This window comes from Amphiprion ocellaris, chromosome 12 (assembly GCF_022539595.1).
Source record: "Amphiprion ocellaris isolate individual 3 ecotype Okinawa chromosome 12, ASM2253959v1, whole genome shotgun sequence".
NCBI lineage: Eukaryota > Metazoa > Chordata > Actinopteri > Pomacentridae > Amphiprion > Amphiprion ocellaris.
The window spans coordinates 6,956,394-6,976,325 of record NC_072777.1 but is presented as its reverse complement, the minus strand read 5'-3'; the positions used below and the strand labels follow the sequence as shown (position 1 = coordinate 6,976,325).

General features: G+C 38.9%; 1 protein-coding gene across 1 annotated transcript in view; it reads right to left on the bottom strand.

Annotated features, from left to right (window-relative positions):
• mei4 (meiosis-specific, MEI4 homolog (S. cerevisiae)) overlaps nucleotides 1–19,932 on the bottom strand; it is an 85,110-nt gene that overhangs the window by 45,674 nt on the left and 19,504 nt on the right. Inside the window, exon 4 of the mRNA XM_023279219.2 lies at nucleotides 6,556–6,687. Coding sequence (XP_023134987.2) covers nucleotides 6,556–6,687 — 132 coding nt within the window. The remainder of the gene's footprint in view (nucleotides 1–6,555; nucleotides 6,688–19,932) is intronic.

Sequence of the window (19,932 nt, the reverse complement as noted above, 5' to 3'; positions counted from 1 at the left end):
TTTATACTACAATCACTTGAGACACATTCACTGCATTCAGATAATATCCATTTAATTAACTGTGTGACCTTAAGCATCGATTTTCTGCACCCTTGTTGAATTGGGTGAGTCATTATAAAAATGGTAAATACTTGCACACTTAGTTTACATTTACAGAGTCAAAAAAACCTATCCTCAGCCAAAAAAAAACATCAAGAAGTCCTGCTGCAGATGGCCTGACCACCACAGAGCCCTTATTTCAACATCATGGAGCCGAACTGTATTTCTGTGTTTAATGAAAAGGAAGAGAAAAAATGCACTGAGACTGACTAAATCCACAGAAGAACTGTCCCAAGAGTCTTTGAACAAAGTTACTTACTTCTGAAAGCATCTCCACTTTACTTTCAGTATCTAAAACCATACGGTAAAGTGTAGACACAAACAAAATAACAATGAATGGCATTATAACAGCAAGGCTTTCTTGACACAATGTCCAACAGAACCTAAAGCACACAAAACATGATGTTCAGTGAAAAAAAAAAAAAGCACACGGTAAGAGTGTCTATGCAGCTTTTGAATTAAAAATGGGACATATTTGCTCCTACAATTAAAATTTGACATTTTTTGCATCAAAACACATATTAATACCAAATTGGAGTTCTCATATTTAGAGGTTGCTGGCTTTTAAAAAGCTTCTGCACAAACCTATGGATTTATAGGCTACATATTAGAACAATTTTGTAGAATTATAGAGACAGAGAATCCATCCACAAGACGGTTTTCCAGTCGAAGGAAATCCTCCACGCTGAGAAATACTTTTCACTCAGCACTGCTGATGGAGAGTCAGAGGCCTGCTTTCACACAGCCTGGGGAGAGCATGAAAGCTCTTAGTTTAATACAGGGGGTGGTGGTAGCTTCAGAGCTCAGTGGTTTTCAAACAGGGAACAAGAAGCACCCACAGGGTCTTTGTAGAGTCCCAGTGGGTCGTCAGCTAAGTGACACACAGTTTAGTGTCACTCTCTAAGTTACCTCTTAGATCTACCATGCTGGTAGCGTTAGCTTAGCATCACAAGCATTCAGGCAGAAATCACCTGCTAAATACAAGTAAAGAAGCTGACAATTTGACAGTATCCTTTTTGAAGCTTTTCAAATTGTAGCAAGTTCATAAGCACAACGAAACAGCAAAAGCAGATATGTATATGTACAATCTATTCTTTATGATTTGTTTACTCAGCAGTAAAACATATTGATCTTGCTTTTCTTGGTGATAGTGAAGGCTTTGTTGGTCTGATGACCTGAAATAATACTATAAAGCTGAACTCAAAGTAACATAAAAGAGTTTTCTCCTCTTTATGCATTTAAAAGTTCATCCCTCCATTTTCTTCTGTGGTAGCAGGCTAAACAAGGCATCGAAAAGTCCCTCTCCACAGCAAAAGTTTAGTAGTTCCTCCTGAGGAATACGAAGGCATTCCCAGGCCACATGAGATATATAGAACATCTCCAAAGGAAAGCACCAAGAAGGTTTCCTGACTCGATACTCGAACCACCTCAGCTACGTCCTTTCAGTGTAAAGGAGCAATGACTCTACTCCCAGTTCTCCCCCGATGTCAGAGCTTCTCAATTTATAACCAAGGAGGGAACTAATTTTGCCTGCTTGTATCCACAATCTCAGTCTTTCAGTCACTTCCCAGAGATCATGACCATAGATGAGGGTTGGAAGATCAACTGGTAAATCAAGAGCTTTGCCTCAAAAGCCAGCTCTCTCTTCACTACGACGGTCTGGAACAATGTCCACACTACTGCTGACGCTGCACTAGTCTATGTCAACCATTCGCTCCATTATCATGTCACTCATGAAAACAATCCTGAGATATTTGGAATACCTGGTTCACCTGAGGCAGCAACTCATATCAAAGGACATTCCAAGGTAACAACGTAAATGACAAATTAGGTCATTTATATGTTCCACTCCCGGTTGAAACTATTACACTCTGCTTCTTCCACATTGATCAATTACTGGCACCAAACCACAGTGTTGCCCCCTATTTAAGACTCAGGCCTTACATGGAAGGGAACTATCAATCATGCCAGTAGGTATTGCTTACTCTCTGATTATATCAGCTCACTTTCTAAAGAAATCATTAATACTTTGATTCTTAAAGGGATGTCAAAACGAGTAGTTCTATTTATAGTTATTTACAATAATTGGTGTATTTTTTGTGCTTAGACCTATTTGGGCTTTTTGTTTCAATTCATTGAGCTTTAAGTGGGCATCTTACAAAACCCACTAAAAATATTTTCTCAGTTATCTCTAGTGACATCCAGCAATGAAGATTGATTTTGGTTCATGGTTCTACTTGCAACAGTTCAGAGTTAATTATTGCAAAGATTTATGACTCAATGCCAAATTATTGGAGATGAATAAAATAGCATAAAAAATGTAAGTGGAAGATGTCTTTCCAGAAACAGTATCTCTCTCATACTACTAACACAACTTTACTTCAAAATCTGCAGACTGTCCAAAGCAACTGCTTCTTCTGAAAAGATACGTTTAATTTTTTATATGTAATTTTTCAGTACAGTGAGCACCACAAATGAAATTTCATCCACCTCGACTGCATTGAGGTGAAAGCAGAAATATTGTAAATCAGCCTTAAACTTTATTTCTGTCTCTACAAGGCCTGGACCTGGCACTGATCTCCTGATGTAACCTCCCAATCTTTGCATGAAGCACTTCTCAAAATGTATCCTGGAAACTGAAATTTCTTCTGCATTCAACAACTGAGCAGCAGCGCTATTGTTTCCTTGACATGAAAATGTACATTATAATTAAACTGCCAACACATTTCCTTGTTTTAAATGTTTTTTTTCAGTTCAAAGATTAAAATATGATATACCCTTATTTTTCAGGTTTACATGTGCAAAGACATTCCAAGAGAATAATGAAAGCTGCAACAGCCCTGCATGCATAGATTAAAAATAAATGCCATCCCATACAGCAGGACATGAACTGTCAGTACCAGCTGCTTCCACTCATTACAGAGATCAACTTTAATGATCACTCTGAGCTCATACAGAGCAGAAACTGAAGGCCTGCTCACTAAACCATTATAACCATTTGTGTTGACGTCGGCTTGAGATCAGGAGACAGCTGCTAGCTAACGTTAGCTGCCCGGCAGAGACAGACATAATAAATCAGAATCCACAACCTCCTCGGCTTCATTTCTCATGGACCAAGATAATATCAGCAAACCCAAACAGAAATTACATCAGTGTGCACAGTCTTCTTTAAGTCTGTGCTTCTCATAGAGATAATCTTTAGATCAGCGAGGAGACGGAGTCAGCTAACAATCATGAGTCACAACAGACCAGTAAACTGTAAACTATTCACGCCACAGTTTACAAGACTGTCATGATTTAAAATGTATCCAGCTATCATCCACATTGTTTTCACCTAAAATATTCCTGCTGTGTTCATTGTTAGAATTCCATTTCCACAAAGCAAACTGAACCACACACAACATATAACCACCACTTACGCATTACAGATTACAGATAGCACCGACTGTAACACGCTTATTGAGAGAAGGCACAACAGCAAAGCTCAATCGACAAACTATTAGAATCGATACTGGATAATTTAAATTAAGATCATAAAATAATGGGTGTTAAGGCCACATGTAATTGTGTGCCGTCCTGTTCTTTGGGTGGTTTCCTTCTTGGCCTCTTGTATGGGGAGATTTTATGTGTGGGCCCAGCGGTGGCTGGTTTGGGAGCCTCTCTGCAACCCCAGTTGCCACTCATCTCAGCTGATGAGTCTGGAGGAGAAGATCTGCACTCCAGCCCTTGATCTCCCCGCCTCCTGACACATCCGATTGGTCCACCACCAAGACTCCCGCTCCCAGAAGACCCCAGCAATCACCACACACCAGTATATCTGCAACCAAGACTCTCAGTCGGGGCGGCTGGTAGTTGTGGTCAGTTTTCCCTGGTGTCTCTATGTGAGTTGTGTATTGTTTTCCTGTGTGGTCCGTCGGTCTGTAGATACTCGTGGTGGGTACTACAGACGTTTCAAGCTTCTGTTGGCGGCTGTTAATTTGGCGTGGAGCCTCCAGACTCAGTGGAGACTGAGGCTCCAGTTAGCAGTCCTCCAATTTAGTGAAGAAGATGTTCAGTATTTAGAGTCTTCATGAACTGTGTGTTCAGTATGTGTGTTTAGAGGGACCAGGTTTGTTCAGCTCGTTCTGTGCACTGATGTATTAGTTCCTGTTACTTGTGGTGGGTGTTGCTTCTGTGTTTTCTGTGTTTGGCTAGGGAGTTCAATTATTTGCTTGTGTTTAGATAGTTTCACAAACTCTGTTAGCCTTCATTTTGTTATATTCTGTTCTTTGATTTGGCAACATCCACCAGTCTTGTGTTTTATTGTCTGACCACTTTTATGTTCAGTTTGCTACTGAACAATAAATTCCTTTTACCTGACCCAATAACATTCTGGTTATCTTGTTGCATCCAGGTGACCCTAGAGGTTGGATCGTAACAATTGGAAACAGAATTTTTTTGTTAATCCACCCAAAGCATTTAGATACCATCAGGTATTGATCTATTATAATGAGTGTTTTTTTTTTTGGTCCCAGTTACAACACAGTATATTTCATTTGGAATGAACTTTGCATCCACCTGATGAATCCAAGTCCAACATTCATTCTCTTTTCATTCTGTTTTTGGTTTCTACCAACTCCTTGTGGAAATACGCACAACATACTTTACTACAGTATGTTCACTAGCAGGTCTGAATTTGTCTGTATGTTTTTTTTTCTGTTTGGAAGGTAGTGTTAGCTGGCTTCTTTTAGTGCTGTTTCTCTAAAAAAAAAAAAAAATAGCTGCCTGCTGCTGCCAAAAACAACACCCTGAGAACACTGACAGTGAACCAGAACAGTAAAGTTGCAGACTGGGCAGCTAAACAATGAGTTGGAACTCACTATAAAGCTCTGTACAGCTGACAATTCTCTGTAGGTTTATCGCTACACACAAGTCAATACTTACAGCAATTTAACAGCAACAAGAAAATATTTGGGGTTCTTGATAATTAGTTTAGCCAGGCCATTTGATTTCCTCTCAGTTTTAAAGAGTACTTTGTTTCTACATAACCTCTAGACATTGTTATCACTAACCTCTGACAAACTCAACAGTTTGTATCCATTGAAGATTTAAGAACTAAAAGTTCAACTGTGGCACCCATTATCATTCACTCTGGATAACAGCATGAGCTAAGTGCATAAAATGTTAGAGGAAATATAGATGTCATCTGCACTACAGTTTTTGCATAATGGCAGGCACAGAGCTCTTCCCCTGAGACCTCGCTCCCCCTCAGAGAACGAACCACAGAGAGCTGTAGGCATGGAGCTACAAGCAAATAAGTCAGTCCACCGGCTCAGTCTTCAAACACACTGAGACAAAAGCAATCTCACCGTCTCTTCCTTTGTCTTTAAAGAAGTGGTAGACTCCTCACACGTTTCCATGGATACAGCTGTGGCCGTCTATGTGCTTTGAAATGTCAAACTATCACATGAAGAGGTTGGCTACAGGTTTTGTGAATGCACAGGGGATGACGACAGAGATCCTCTTGTATCTGACAAGTTTATGGGGGATTGATTCTTCCAAGTCCTGTGTACAAATAGCCATTACTGTGAGTTTGTAGGACACAATGGCTCTACATCAGCTCAAGGCTGTTCTGCACTATCAATATCTCCAGTGAACAGTGGGTTCAGCTGTTTTTTTCCTTTCTTAAACTTGGCTCTCAAAAATGCAGTGTTGATAAAATTCTTTTTGCATCGCCTGACTCAAGAGGCTCTCTCGAGAAGGAGAAAAACAAGTGAGCATGACCGACCCTGCTGAGTGGGAGGGAGGCTCAGCAGGAGGGGTGAAGGGGGGAAATCATCTGTATCCTTTTCCTTTTTTGCACATTTCCATTTGGAAGGACCCCTGGTGGCTTGACACTCAGCTCTGCCTTTCACAGGAAGCAGGCCAGCCAAACGCAGCTCTCGCCCGGCCTGTGACTCAGGTGGTGACCAAAGCTACTGAGAGACGTTTGAATACATGGCAGACAGGAAACTGGTGGGATGCAGTATTGATTATGGTGGTTCAGAAGTGACAGCGGCAATGAGTCAATAGGGCAGACTGTCTGCACCTGAAGCTTCACACAAAGGCTGCTTCTCTGAGAGCTAAAAGGTGAAATAAAAATGTGTGTGAGACAGAGAAAGAGAGTCTGTGGGGGAGAAAGTCACAGAAATAAATAGACACAAAGCTAGTGAGAGTAAGAGTGACAGATTGATGATCTCAGTATGGTTACGCATGAACTGCTGTTTATATGAACGGTAAAATTTTCAGACCACTTCGGCAATACTGCAGTGTCACAGGGAGGCTAAAACTGCAGCTTATCAGAGTGCAGTAAAGAGAGAAAGAAACCAAACGGATCAACACTGTCACTGAGCCAAAACAGAAAGAAGCAAAAGAAGAACAGGAGGAGAGCGACGGCAGAGCAGAGGCAGGTGTGTTGAAAACAGCGGGGATATTTACCTGGAAGGCCTGCCAGAGCTGATCGGCCAGAGCGCTGATCTCAGAGAGGATGTGACGAATGAGAAAGGACTTTGACATGCTGCTGCTCCCCAGCGCGATCAGGCACTCCATCAGCTTCTCTGCAGCCTGGAGCTAAGGTTTGGCAAAACAAGATTTTACTGACAGTGTTTCCTTAAAACTTTCTTTATAACTCAAAAACATCGAGCACATAAAATCTGTCAGTCCACGGATTCTAACTCTATCAATCATAAACTGGCTACAAAGAATATGTGTCGGCAGTTAAATGTCACACCGACAGTTTTAACCAGGTTTTCAGCAGTTGTTTAAGAACTTACTCATCCTACAAATGTAATTTACTGTATTGTATCTCCCTGTACAATAATTCCTTGTGATATGATGCATTTTATAACATGATCTAAACTAGATAAACAGTGTCAAATGGATAATTGAATTTATTTGTGATAAATGGTTAATTTTTTAAAGTTGAATCATTTTTTTCTACAATCAACTCTTCCCATAATGAACTGATACGTTTCTTAGCTACTGTACCTATAATAATAACATTTTTATTACTGTCAATTAATTTGTTGATTATTTTCTCAATCAACCCATTTGTTTGGTCTATAAAATGTCAAAAAAAAAAATTTAAATGTTCATCAGTGTTTGCTAAAACCCAAGATTAGTCCTTCTTTGGTGCACAAGCCAAAGAAATACAGTCCACTGTCATAGAAGAGGAACAAAAACAGAAAATATAAACTTTTTTGAAGCTGGAATCACAGAACTTACACTTTACAATTCATCAATTATCAAAATAGTTGTTGACTAATTTAGCAGTTGACAACTAATTGATTAATTGCTGCAGCTGTTGACAAAAATCAATGACTGCGTTAGATGCCAGTGAATTAAAGTGCTGATTAGATGGGTGACATTACTGTGCTTTTTGTGCTGACTCATAATGCTCTGACATGAAGACATTACCATTTTTACTGGGGTGAAGCGTGTCACTGCCCAATGTGTTTCACTGCCTTGTGTGATTATGTAAATCACAGTCTGAAACATGTGAACTTACTTAAACTGTAACTTTACTGCTGGTCTCAGCACAGGAGAACTGAAATACAACCATATCTTCTGCCAGCCTGCAGGGCCGAAGTTAACCCCGCTGGGATTAAGCACACGAAAAATCTTGCTCAGCTACAGTTACAGTGAGGCAGCATGGTTGAAAACAGATAAAATGGTCGTAAATCCTACCAGCAAGATTAAACATTAGCCTAGCCTTGGGTCGACAGATGTGAGTCATCAATAAGTTATCACAGAAACAATAGAAGCCCACCCTAATGGTTCCATGTTACATCCTTTTTAACCAAATTAATCTCACGTCTCCAGTGTGTCTTCATGTTTTTCACCTCGAAATACTGCAAAAATGGTCATTGTGACTGTATAATCCCTGGTTTTCGGGCTGTTCTAAACAGACTGTTTTGCTCCGAAAACTAATGAGCTACTGTTGATCCCGCCCCCTTCAGGAAGAACACAATGTCTATGATTGACAGCTGGAGTTGGACGACTATTGGTTAATTATGTGCTATGAATTACCTGGGTTGAACTGTTACTCACTTGTAAATCTGGAAGGCTATCTAATTGTGGGGAGGCTTGAGGAATGGTGGAAGAGAATGTCTTCGTATCTTCACAGCAACAACAGACAACAAATCAATTTTTACTATATGGATGGGACCTTTAATGCTGCCATCAGTCTGTTGCCGGCCCACACTGGCCCCGTGTCAAACAACACTTTGCAACTGTGGTGTAGCCTACTGGCTGCCACATCAAGGGGTTAAAGAATCCTTAAAGATTGGACCAGCTGTATACATGACAGTGTGCTGCATGCAAGTTCCTGTCCCAACCACCACGTTTAACAACTTTTCAACATATCAAGGCTACGTATCTGAAACTGCAATGTCGTAGCAACATTTCACAAAAGCACACATATACAAACATTGTAGAAGTACACAACCACCATCGTTATTGTCTTTATTGCCACAAAGACAAAATGTGGCTGGTTTTTATAAAGATTTTTTTTTTTTTAAAGAAGTCCAAAACAAAATCCATTTTCCAAACAGCCAGAGGGAACAATCTGTGTTTATTATGTAGCTTCAAACAAACCCTGTTTTGTTCTCTCACTATAGGGGAGATAATTCTGGTGAATGCATATCGAATGTGGATAAAAATCAGTTATTTAAGCCTGGAGCAAAGGTGAGTATTGCTACTGTTATTTTTTCTGATTAATCACCGGAATTCTCGTGATACAGATCCCACCTTCTTATGTTTGTCATATTTTTGTTATTATTATGTCAGCCACAAACAACCTCCTCCACACCAACACACCCTGTCTGCTCCTTCTGAGCCTACAGACGCCTCACACTTAGAAGAAGCGCAAAACAATGTCTGAAGCTCATTAAGAAACTCTTAATTCTGCTGCTGATTCAACAAAAACAGGCACACAGGCAAGATCTAATTGATTCTAAAATAGTCCTGCTGAGCTGAAAAAGATACTGTAAATGTTATCACACAATGATAGGGAAGCAGAAAAATATTTTCAGTCTTGAAAATCTTTCAGATCATGATTTATAGGACCCAGGTTAATTTTTGGCACAAAAAGCAACTGTACCAAAATCACGCTGTTAGGCTCAGCCTGGGGTTACTGACTATAACATGAAGAGCCATCCTTCCCCTGGTCCCCAGCAGCTACCACACACGTTTTCTCATATAGTTCAGTGTTTATTTACAATAAAAAGATGTAAACAGAGGATGTGGTTTTAACAAAAACAATGATAATGTGTAACTAAAACCTAGAGTGAGCCAAACCAAAATAACAAACAAAACCCCACTAATCTGTTAACTAAGAATCACCTACCGAAACAAAAAGTGGTAAAAGAAAAACATGGTCTTACCTCGCTATCCTACATTAAACAAGAGAAATCAGTTTAACACAAAAAGCAGCTGCTCACTCCTATTATACTATAACCTCTAAATCACAGATGACTACTAACAACGAAATGTGCTGATGTGTGCCGGTTGGAAGCAGGGTAGGATGGTTTGCCACACCCTCTGACCCTCCGAGCCGGAGACGACGTCGTCATCCCGGCTTTATATTTGCAACCTTCCTGGTAGCACCAACCAATCCAGCGCTGACCCTTCCTTCTGGCGTCCAACCCTGGCAGTGGTGCAGCGCAGCTCTATTTGCATATTTGATGGCAAATATAAAGGAAGCTCATCGAGCACAGTCGTAGCACATGTAGTGTTGTAAAATTTAGTGGTTGTCAATGAAAATCATGGAATAGGTAAGTAGGAGTCCAAAATCACCTGAGGATGGATTTATGTACTTCCAAGAACTGCAGGGCAACTCTCAGTCCAGTTCCAACAGACCCAGACTGGTCTTATCATCAGCCACAGAACAGCTTATTTCTGCAGCACCTACTGGAGGCGTGCAGGGCTGTTTTCTTAATCCTGCTCCTGCCTTTACAATAAGGACTTACAGTAAATTTGTCTACTCCTGTTCAGCACAAACATCACTTTGCAGCCTAGTATTAGCCTAATAAAGAGATGCATACCTGTCTGTAATAACATACAATTACATTCATAACAGTTAGGTATTCTATGGCAGTCTAAGGTGCTTTATCTTTGAAGGGGAGCTTGTTGTATATCAAGATTTTGCACATTTGTAGCCACAAAGTTGCTTCTGTTCCATTTTAGCCTTTTCAAACAGAATTAGCATTACCTGAGGACCTCATGTGATTTAGATATTTCCCCTCATACACACACTTCTGTGTTTCATGTGGCACAAGACATACAAAGTCTGCTTCAATTTACCAACGTTATCCACGGATACGTTATTAATAGGCTGCCACATAATAATTGTTGAGCCTGTTGAGAGACAGCATAATGCTACTTGCCACATGCTGCCATGCATGACATCCAACTAATCATCCTGTGAGATTTCACTCTCCTAACGGATGTGAGCTTTCTGTGAATCTGTCTGCTGTGCAGGGACATGAGCCTCCTGAATTTGCACCCAAAATGCTGCCCAAACTTTCATTAATAATTGCCAAGGCAGCCACCACAATACTCAAGCGTGAGTGAGGCAGACAAAATTGAAAAGCCTTCCAAAAATAAAAATCCACAAATGGAAGAAATGCTGAATGGCACGAGAAGAACATTAGAAAAGGATGTCTGTGTTTGCATAAATATGGTACATAATTTACAGTGTAATTTTTATTTCACAAATTACAGAAATGGCAGTCACACAGGATTAATTCTAGTCCCAGAGCTTTTGTCAGTAACATCTGAGATATGTATCCAAATGTTTGACTTGCCTTGCTTGAATATTGTATTATAAAATCCTGCTTTAATCTTCTTTTTACTTGCATTTGTTGACTCCACCCTACTGATAGCGCTTTTTAATATACATTAACCACCAGCTCCCACATAGCAAGGTTAATACCACCTGCTCCTTTGAGATTTGTTTGGGTTGTGCACGATGCCAATTTCAGATTTGACTCAAATCACTTTCACATTTCCCAATTTGAAGATATGTTTATTTTCTGGCATGAAATGGGGGTTATGTTTCTACGTAACATGCTAGCTACCTAGCAATAGTAATGAAAAATTACAGCAAGATCATAAAAGTGAAAAGGAATTGATTGCCTAAAGTACACTCACAGAAAAGGTAACTCTTGAATCTGCTTATTTCTTTATTTTTTGTGAAAAAAAGTGTTTCTACCAAGAGCTACGCAGAACAGTTTTCAGATGTCGATACAAACTTTCATTGGCTGACTGATCCTGTCGCAAATAAGCACCTTAGATGTGGTAATCAATATATCAATCTGATGAGGCTCATTTGATTTTTGTGCTAAGTTGCAGCTAGTTAGATGAGAGTTGGATAAGTCAACATTAACATGCTGGCACTTAAAGCAGGCTGAATCAGTGATGAAAACTCTTTGTTCATGTAGCCAGACACTGATTTGTCCTTGTTTTCTGATGGAATAAATTCTCCAAGACCATCCAGAGAACAGCCAACAACTGTGTCCTTCTCTCTGTGCCGCATGAATATCAAATGCATCTGATTCATCAAACAGAGTCTGTAATTCTTAGAGAACCGGCAACTCTCGAACACACGAGGAAAGTTTTCACAACAACGTGTCACTCACTATTAATTGGTTCGGGCATAACAAATTGAAATAGGGCTGAAATAATGAAGTGAAACAAAATACCAGTTCTGTCTGATAATCAGGCCACCACAACTTGTCTGCAAAGGTCATTATCGCCATAACTCCCGTGACCCCTCTGAAATCAATAAAACACAAGCTCAGATTAATAGTTTTAGGTTGAGTAAATCCAAATTGATTAAAAGATAACGCCGGTGTCATTCTCTACTTTCTGTGTTGTCGACAAATCCCACAGCAAGACCCAGCCTGCAAGTAGGTCTCCCAGTACGTTCTGATTTCCCTCCTGTGTCCGTGACTCTCAGCTCTGAGCCCATTTAAAGTGCATTGTAAAAAAACATATCAAATATATAATTTCATCTTTTAAAAAAGTGTCAGTAATTTCCACAAACAGCTGAACATTGTAGTGAAGGAAATAGCGCACCTGTTAGGGACTACTTTCAGTGGCGGATTATTCCTCATTTGTTGCTCTGTTGAGTATTAGTGGTGGTAGGAGTGTGCATGTAGGAGTCGAAATAAACTGTAGTGTGTGTTCATGGTAATCAAGGAAGTGTCAGCCAGTACAACAGTGCGAGTCACTGATGTGTTTTTAATAGTTTTAATGGAGCTCTGTGGCACCGTGGCTCAGCACGCAGATTTGTTGACGAGCACATCGACAGACTTTTCTATCCTGATGCCAAACAGAAACAACACACAATCAGCTGCTGCTAATTCACATTCACTCCATTTTTCATCTGTTTAACTGGGAGCAGCCCAACACATCCAAACAGTCTTTTGCTGCTGTGCCAGTAGGCAGCTCCACTGCAGCTGGGGAAAAAATATTTGGCTCAAGGACGTCATGGCCATTGTTGCTTTTCAATGCGGTCTGAGGAATTCAGCTGGTTCACCTTGTACAACTCTGAAAAGCAGAGTTAAAACAGTTCGAGGCTGATCAGATAGGCATGTTCGGCTGTGTCTGAAAGCATCTGCAAGAGGAAGGAAAATTAACAAAGAAACTGAAATTCAATTTGCTTTGTATTGCCTGTGCTGCTGATTACCCCGGAGTGCGCTATGATACGAGGACATCATGTGAAATTGTCTGGAATGATTGTCCTATCTAGAGATTAATTCATAATTTGAAACAATTAAAGAAAGGAGATTGTTATTCGGGTTTCCTCCGCAGGTTTTCTCAGGGTGTGGACTGAGTTCCTTCTTCCACTTTAACCAGTTTGAGTTTTTGGAGCCTGATCAGTTTTAAACAGTGCATAGTCACGAAATCAATGTGCGGATTTGATTTTTTTGGTCTCTTTTGCCCCAGAGATGGTGGCTAATGCCTATCTACCCAGCTGCTTGCAGAAATCAGGCTTACCTCGTAGACCTCATATCTCATCTCAGACACCAGGCCTAGAAAGCCAGCTTTCAGTTTCTGTCCTGTTAATGCCACAGATGGACTACTGATTGGAAACACTGAGCACTGGCCCACGTACCCAGAAGGTCAGGAGGTCCTTTAGGCTAGAGAGCCAGTTTGAAGTGATTGGTTACATTTCAGGATTGAAAGTCAATCAACAAATACAAAGAGACAAAATGACGAAAGAATAAAATTTCCTTCAATTGAATGGGAAAAAGCCCATAAAGAGAAGCAAAAGGACTACAGAGTATCTCTTAAAAAAAAAAAGGCCACAAAATTAAAGGAAAACACTGAGAAACACAAAATACACAACACAATATGCAACATATTTACAAATAGATACAATAGATACAATGTCCACAAGCGGATTCTAAATAATCAGAGACACACAATGCCCCAAAAGAGATGAAATATACGACAATACAATGACATCTCCATAAAAAGATTCCAACTGACCACAAAGAAATACACAATAACCCAACAGACAGACAATTGCGACTTGGAAGTCCAAAATGATCGAAGAGGCACAAGCTGTCTAGCAAGAGACAAAAAATACTACCAAGAGATGCAAAATGTCCACAAAATGACACACAATGATCCCAAACATAAGCAAATTGACCAATGAGTCACAAAATTACTAAAACGAGACACATAACTACAAAGAGATGCAAAATGTCCACAAAGAGGCACAAAATATCCATAAAGAAGCGCAAATGAAAGACAGACGTGAAGAAATGTAAAATGACCAGAGACACGATGATTAAAAATACACACAAAATACTACAGAAAGATGCAAAACTACAACAGAGCCCACAGAGTAGTGAAATGACAAAAGAGATATTCAATGTCCACAAAAGGACACACTATGACAAAGAGACACATAGTGATGCCAAATTATACTTTTATGTCAAGGCGCACTGTGCCACAATCCATTCAACTGTAAAAGTTAACTCATAGATTTTTCAAATATGCCAAGAGGGGAGTCATATTTTAGTGTTTTGAAGAGCTGACTTCTAATTAATTAATTAATTAATTAATTAATTAATTAATTAATTAACAAGAAAAGTATTCAGAGAGCGCAGTACTCCTCCAAGGCTGTTCAGTTGTTGTATGATTTCTGACGGATAAGTCCACAGTGGTGGATTTGTAGTAGGATCGCAATCATGTGATCGTCAGCAGGCAGATGACCTAGCATTCACTTGTTGTCATAGTTACAGTGACGCCATGCTGCTATCTGACAAGGATACAGAAATCTTTAACATATCTGTGGATCCAGACTATAGGCCTCATCACTGAAAAAAATCTAATCAGGTGGTCCTTGTATCATTTCTGACCTTCTCTGAAACTTTAATCCAAATCCGTTAGTCTGTGGTTGAGTAAGAGACAAATGTACGCCGATTATCACATACCCTGCTGCATTCCTTGGCGGAGTAAATAATATATATTGAAGGTTTTCTGACCATATTCAGATCCAGATTAGTCCCAGCATTTGTATTTTATCTCTGTCTTCGAGTTGCTGGGTAGGAATTTCTTACATTCTTCTGTGTTACTTCTTGTTGTGCGCCCTTTAAAAACATGTTTTTTGGGGTTTTTTATCCCATTAGAAAGCAAGATGTGACTGCAAAGGACAACAACCATGTCTGAACTCTATCACACTCTGGAGGAGACATTAACAACAATCCAACGCTGCTTTATGCTGAAATAACTTTAAATAATCCCACTCTTCACGTTTACAGTCAAAAGCTGTAACGGTAACAATGAAATTAATGGAGCGATAAAAGGTGCACTTGTGCGTTCTGTTTGGGGTTGAAACACATGCGGCGAGCTGGATTCAATATACAAGAAGGTAATAAAAGTTCTTCCCGTAGACAAAAAGGATGACACGGTTAAGATGAGCCCAGCCAGACACTAAACTGCTCTGCTCTCTCAAAGGTTATTACATGAAATATGTCTGCAGTTGAACACAGTGGGAGAGTGACATTTGAAAGACGCCACTTGGGATTCAGGATCTGCAATTTCATCGTCTGGGCTCTTCATCTTGTCCAATTCTCTTTCCTCCTAGAGCGTAACAACTCCTCCAGGTGTGTCTGAGAAACCGAGCCAGAAATAAGAGCTCTCCTCAAGGACGTGAGCGGCTCTGAAGGCAGGACCTCCATCGGGGAAAATTGCAGCAGCTTGTGGCATTACTCCTGAAGACAGAATGTACTCGGATTGTAAGCACTTTGCTGACACTTCCAGAGGACTCTTATTCAGCCGTTTTCATTGCACGACTATATAGGGCTTTGGAAAAAGGACCACAAATTTATGGTGACTTTCCTACAATAACAACACTGATACCAGAGCATTTATAGCTACCAGGGTTTCTGTACGATTCATGTTTAGAAGATTTCACAGAATGTAATTTGATGTGGTTTACCCATTCACAATTCACGATAATTAACAAATTACTTATTCAATAAAACACAAATTTATCCTTTATCTTAATCTACAAAGTTTGAATACAAAATTATTCAGACCCTTTGCTGCAGCACTCTAAATTCTGGTCATTTGCATCTTGTTTGCTTTAATTATCCTTGAGATATGATGATATGACACCCAGATTCTTTGACAGACTGCCAGAAAGCATTGCAGAAACTGCATTATTTCAGGTGTCTAAATCAGGTACAGCCTTCTTGGATAACAATTTCCAAAGGAGCTTCTACAAAGTCCTGAATTGAGGATCTGAAAACATATAATTAAACTATTTTAGTTTCTGATTTTGAATTACGTTGAAAACTTTTCTAAAGTTTTCTGTTTTAATGCCGTATAATAGGCTACTTGGCATGAATGAATGGGTGAAAAATGCAATTTTATAGCTTAATAAAATAATGTTTTTCATTTTTTTAATAAAAATAAATAATAATAAATAATTATTTGAGGTTTTAACTAAAATTGAGACACTGATCTGATTAAAACCTTTAGATCATCGACAGAAATGTTCTCTGTCCAACATGTCATCAGATACATAAACATCTAATAATTACTACATACAGCAAAGGAAAAAATTCAAATAAACATGTAAGACCGTTGTAATTAACATTTCATTTATTTATTTTTTTTTTAAAGAATTTTCAAGACCTGCAGATTTGAGACCAACGAATATGTTTTTTCAGGGCTGATACAGATACTGATTATTAGCAATCAAGGAGCTGGATAACTGAAATTTAGGACTGATTCATATTTGAAGTTAAAATAAAAATTTGAATATCACAGATTCCAACAAAAAACTTAATTGAAATTTGTTTATTTATGAGAGAATGTTTTAACATTTATCCTTCAGTGTTCATTGGTTATTACATTTATAAATGTATTTAGTTGGTAATCAGATTTAAAAAAAAAAAAAGAAATAATTTTGATAATCAGACAAACCATTAATCGGTCAACCCCTACTGATACTCTAAATATTAACTCTTTGATGCACAACATGGGTCAAAAGTCACCCATATTCAGTGGAAAATGGGTATCTCTTGACCCATGCTGTGCATCAAAGGGTTAAGCAGTTTGTAGCGGTTTCCCATCAGTGAGTGAGTAATACTAGTATCGCTTACAAGGTTACATCTTGCGTGGACAAGACCTCCAACACTTAGATGATCAGAACACCTATCAAGTCCTTGAGTTTTTATTTTCAGTCATTTACTAGTTCAAGTCATTTTACAACCAACAGTGGCAAAGCTGCACAGTTCTAAGGACTTGCTTCTTCTTTTTGTCTTATGAAACAGTAAATTGAACATTTTGGAGTTTTGGACAGTTGGTCATACTGAGAGGAATACAGGTTAAAAGAATAAATTGCTTCAGGGTGGACTTGTATGCACAGTTGGAAGTTTTATAGCCTACCCTGCATGTCAATGAAGCAGAATTAGGAAGACATATTTTAAACTCATGTTGCACCTGCACTTCGCCCTTCAGTCTCCAGAACCTAATTTCTAAGACCTGTGATTGATGTATGCAGACCATCATGTGCTCAGCAGCTTTCCTTTCTGTTGTGGGAAAAATGGAATGTCGCATAAAGAAGAGTTACACAATTGTAACTGTACAGACACACCATCTTTGATCAGCACTGTCATGGTTTCGTTGACACAACAATTTACTTCAGCCGTAGCTTTGTAAGAGTTACCTCCTGACAAGACACAAGACAAGGCCGAGAACAAACGCAAGAGGCCATTCAATCGAAATACGGTTAGCGCTGATCATGTTCTCACAAAAAAGGTAATTTTATAACAATATATATTGTGAGGGTAACATCTTCTGTAAATTACAGACAGATATGTTGTAGAGATTAAAAAAATCAAAGCGGAATTTGGATAATACCAGGAAAGCAATATTTTAATACCAGTACCTTAATGTGAATATATAACTATGTAATATGAAAAGACTGTTGGAAAACCTTTCAGTGAAGTTGAAATAGTTTTCAGTGTATTTTGTAGTGTGAAAATGAGGACCACTGTCCACTGACTTTCCATTTTAAAGAGCTGCATCACTCAAGTGAGCTCATGAAACCACTTAACTGAAAAGACAGCCTTGAAAAGATGGAAAGCCACATTAAAACCTGCAGTACGGAGCTAATCTCATGCCAGAAGTTAAGAAATGATTGACTACGTTTCACTAACAAACTGTGTGTTCCAGACGCTGGACAACACTCTTTATACTTTCACTCACTGGCTGCATTCCCAAGCACATAGTTTTCATTTTCAGTATGCACTGTACAGCTCTCTTTACAAAGTACGCTCCGTTGCATGTGGTATGCATACAGCTGAAACATACTACTTTATCATAATACAGCACCTAAAGCCTTGATCATACAGTGCTGTGAAAAAGTATTGCTCCCATCCCCCTACAGATATCTTCTATTGTTGCATATTTGTCACACTTAAATGTTTCATATCATCAAACTAACTTTAACAGAAGACAAAGAAAACCCAAGAAAATACAAAATGCATTTTTTAAATGATGACTTCATTTACTGAAGGGAAAATGCTTTCCAGCCCTATCTACTCTATGTGAAAAGGTAATTGCTACCAATCTACCAAATGATCAGAATCATTTGGCCATTAGGTTCAATTTCACCAGCCACACTCAGAGATTATTACTGCCAGGCTTGTTGAACGTAAACATCACTTAAATAGAACCTGTCTGGCATTGTGAGGTAGCTGAAGGGTCTCAAAAAGCAGCACATGATGCCACATTCTAAAAAGATTCCAGAACAGATGACAACAAGTCAAAAAAGTCACTGACATTTATCCATCTGGGAAGAGTTACAAAGCCATTGCTAAGGCTCTGGGACCAGAGAACCACAGTGAGAGACATTTTCCACAAATGGAGAAACACAGAACAGTGGTGAACCTTCCCAGGAGTGGTCAGCTGACCAAAATTTCTGAAAGAGTGTGTCAATATCTAATCCAGGAGTCACAAAATAACTCAGACGAACATCAGAAGAACTGTAGACCTCACTGGCCTCAGTTAAGGTCTGACTACACAATTCCACAAAAAGGAAGACTCTGGGAGAAAATGGCATCCATGGGCAAGTTGCAAGGATCAAACCACTACTGATCAAAAAGAACATAAAGGTTCATCTGGCATTTACAAAAACATATTCATATGAGCACAAAGACTTTTGGGATGACATCCTGTAGACTGATGAGTTAAAGGTGGAACTTTTTGGAGGATATAGGTCCTGTTATATCTGGTATAAAGTTAATACTGCATTCCACAAGAAGAACATGATACCAGCAGTGAAGCATGGTGGTGGCAGTGTGATGGTTTGGGGCTGCTTTGTTTCCACAGGATCTGTTTGATTTGTCATAATTGATGCAGCCATGAATTCTGCTCTCTATCAGAAAATCCTCCTAGAGAACATCCACCATCAGTTCATGACCTAAAGCTCAAGTACATATGGTTTATACAGCATGACAACAACCCAAAGCAGACAAGCAAGTCCACTACTGAGTGGCTCAAAAAGAACAAAATTAAGGTTTTGGAGTGGCAAAGTCAAAGTCCTGACTTGAATCTAATTGAGATGCTGTGACAAGATCTTAAAAGGGCAGTTCATGCTGGAAAACCATCTTATGTAGCTAAATTAAAACTATTCTGCAGAGAGGAGCGGGCCAAAATTCCTCCATGGTGATGCAAAAGACTGATCACAAGCTATCACAAAGGTTTAACTGCAGTTTTTGCTGCCAAGGGACTAACCAGTTATTAGGTTCAAGGGGGGCAATTAGTTTTTCACAGGGGTGATCAAGGTTGTCAATAAATCTTCAATAAATCATCATTTAAAAACTGTATTTTGTGTTGTGTGGGTTATCTCTGTATAGTATTCAACAAATACAAATATTATTTTGATGATCTGGAACACTTACGTGGGAGAAAAACGCAAAAATAGAAGACAGTATTTTCATATAGGTCAATATATAATTGAAGGACTTTTGAAATTCATGGGATATATCTTGTATACATTTTTATTAAAAGTAAAAAAAAAATCATGATCATTTCTTCACAAATTCCATCATTATTTATTATTGAAACAATCTCTTATTAATAAAAGATGACTGGATATCACTAAAATGTCAAGTAAATAACCGTCTGAATTTAATAACAAACACCTTCTAATTAGCTAAACAATAATAAAATGAGCTTATTCAAAAATTGTTTTGATTGTGTTCTTTTTAGTAAGTTCAGATAATCATGACAGATATTACTTTTTTGGGAATATATCAAATTTTATATGGAAAATAACAAATT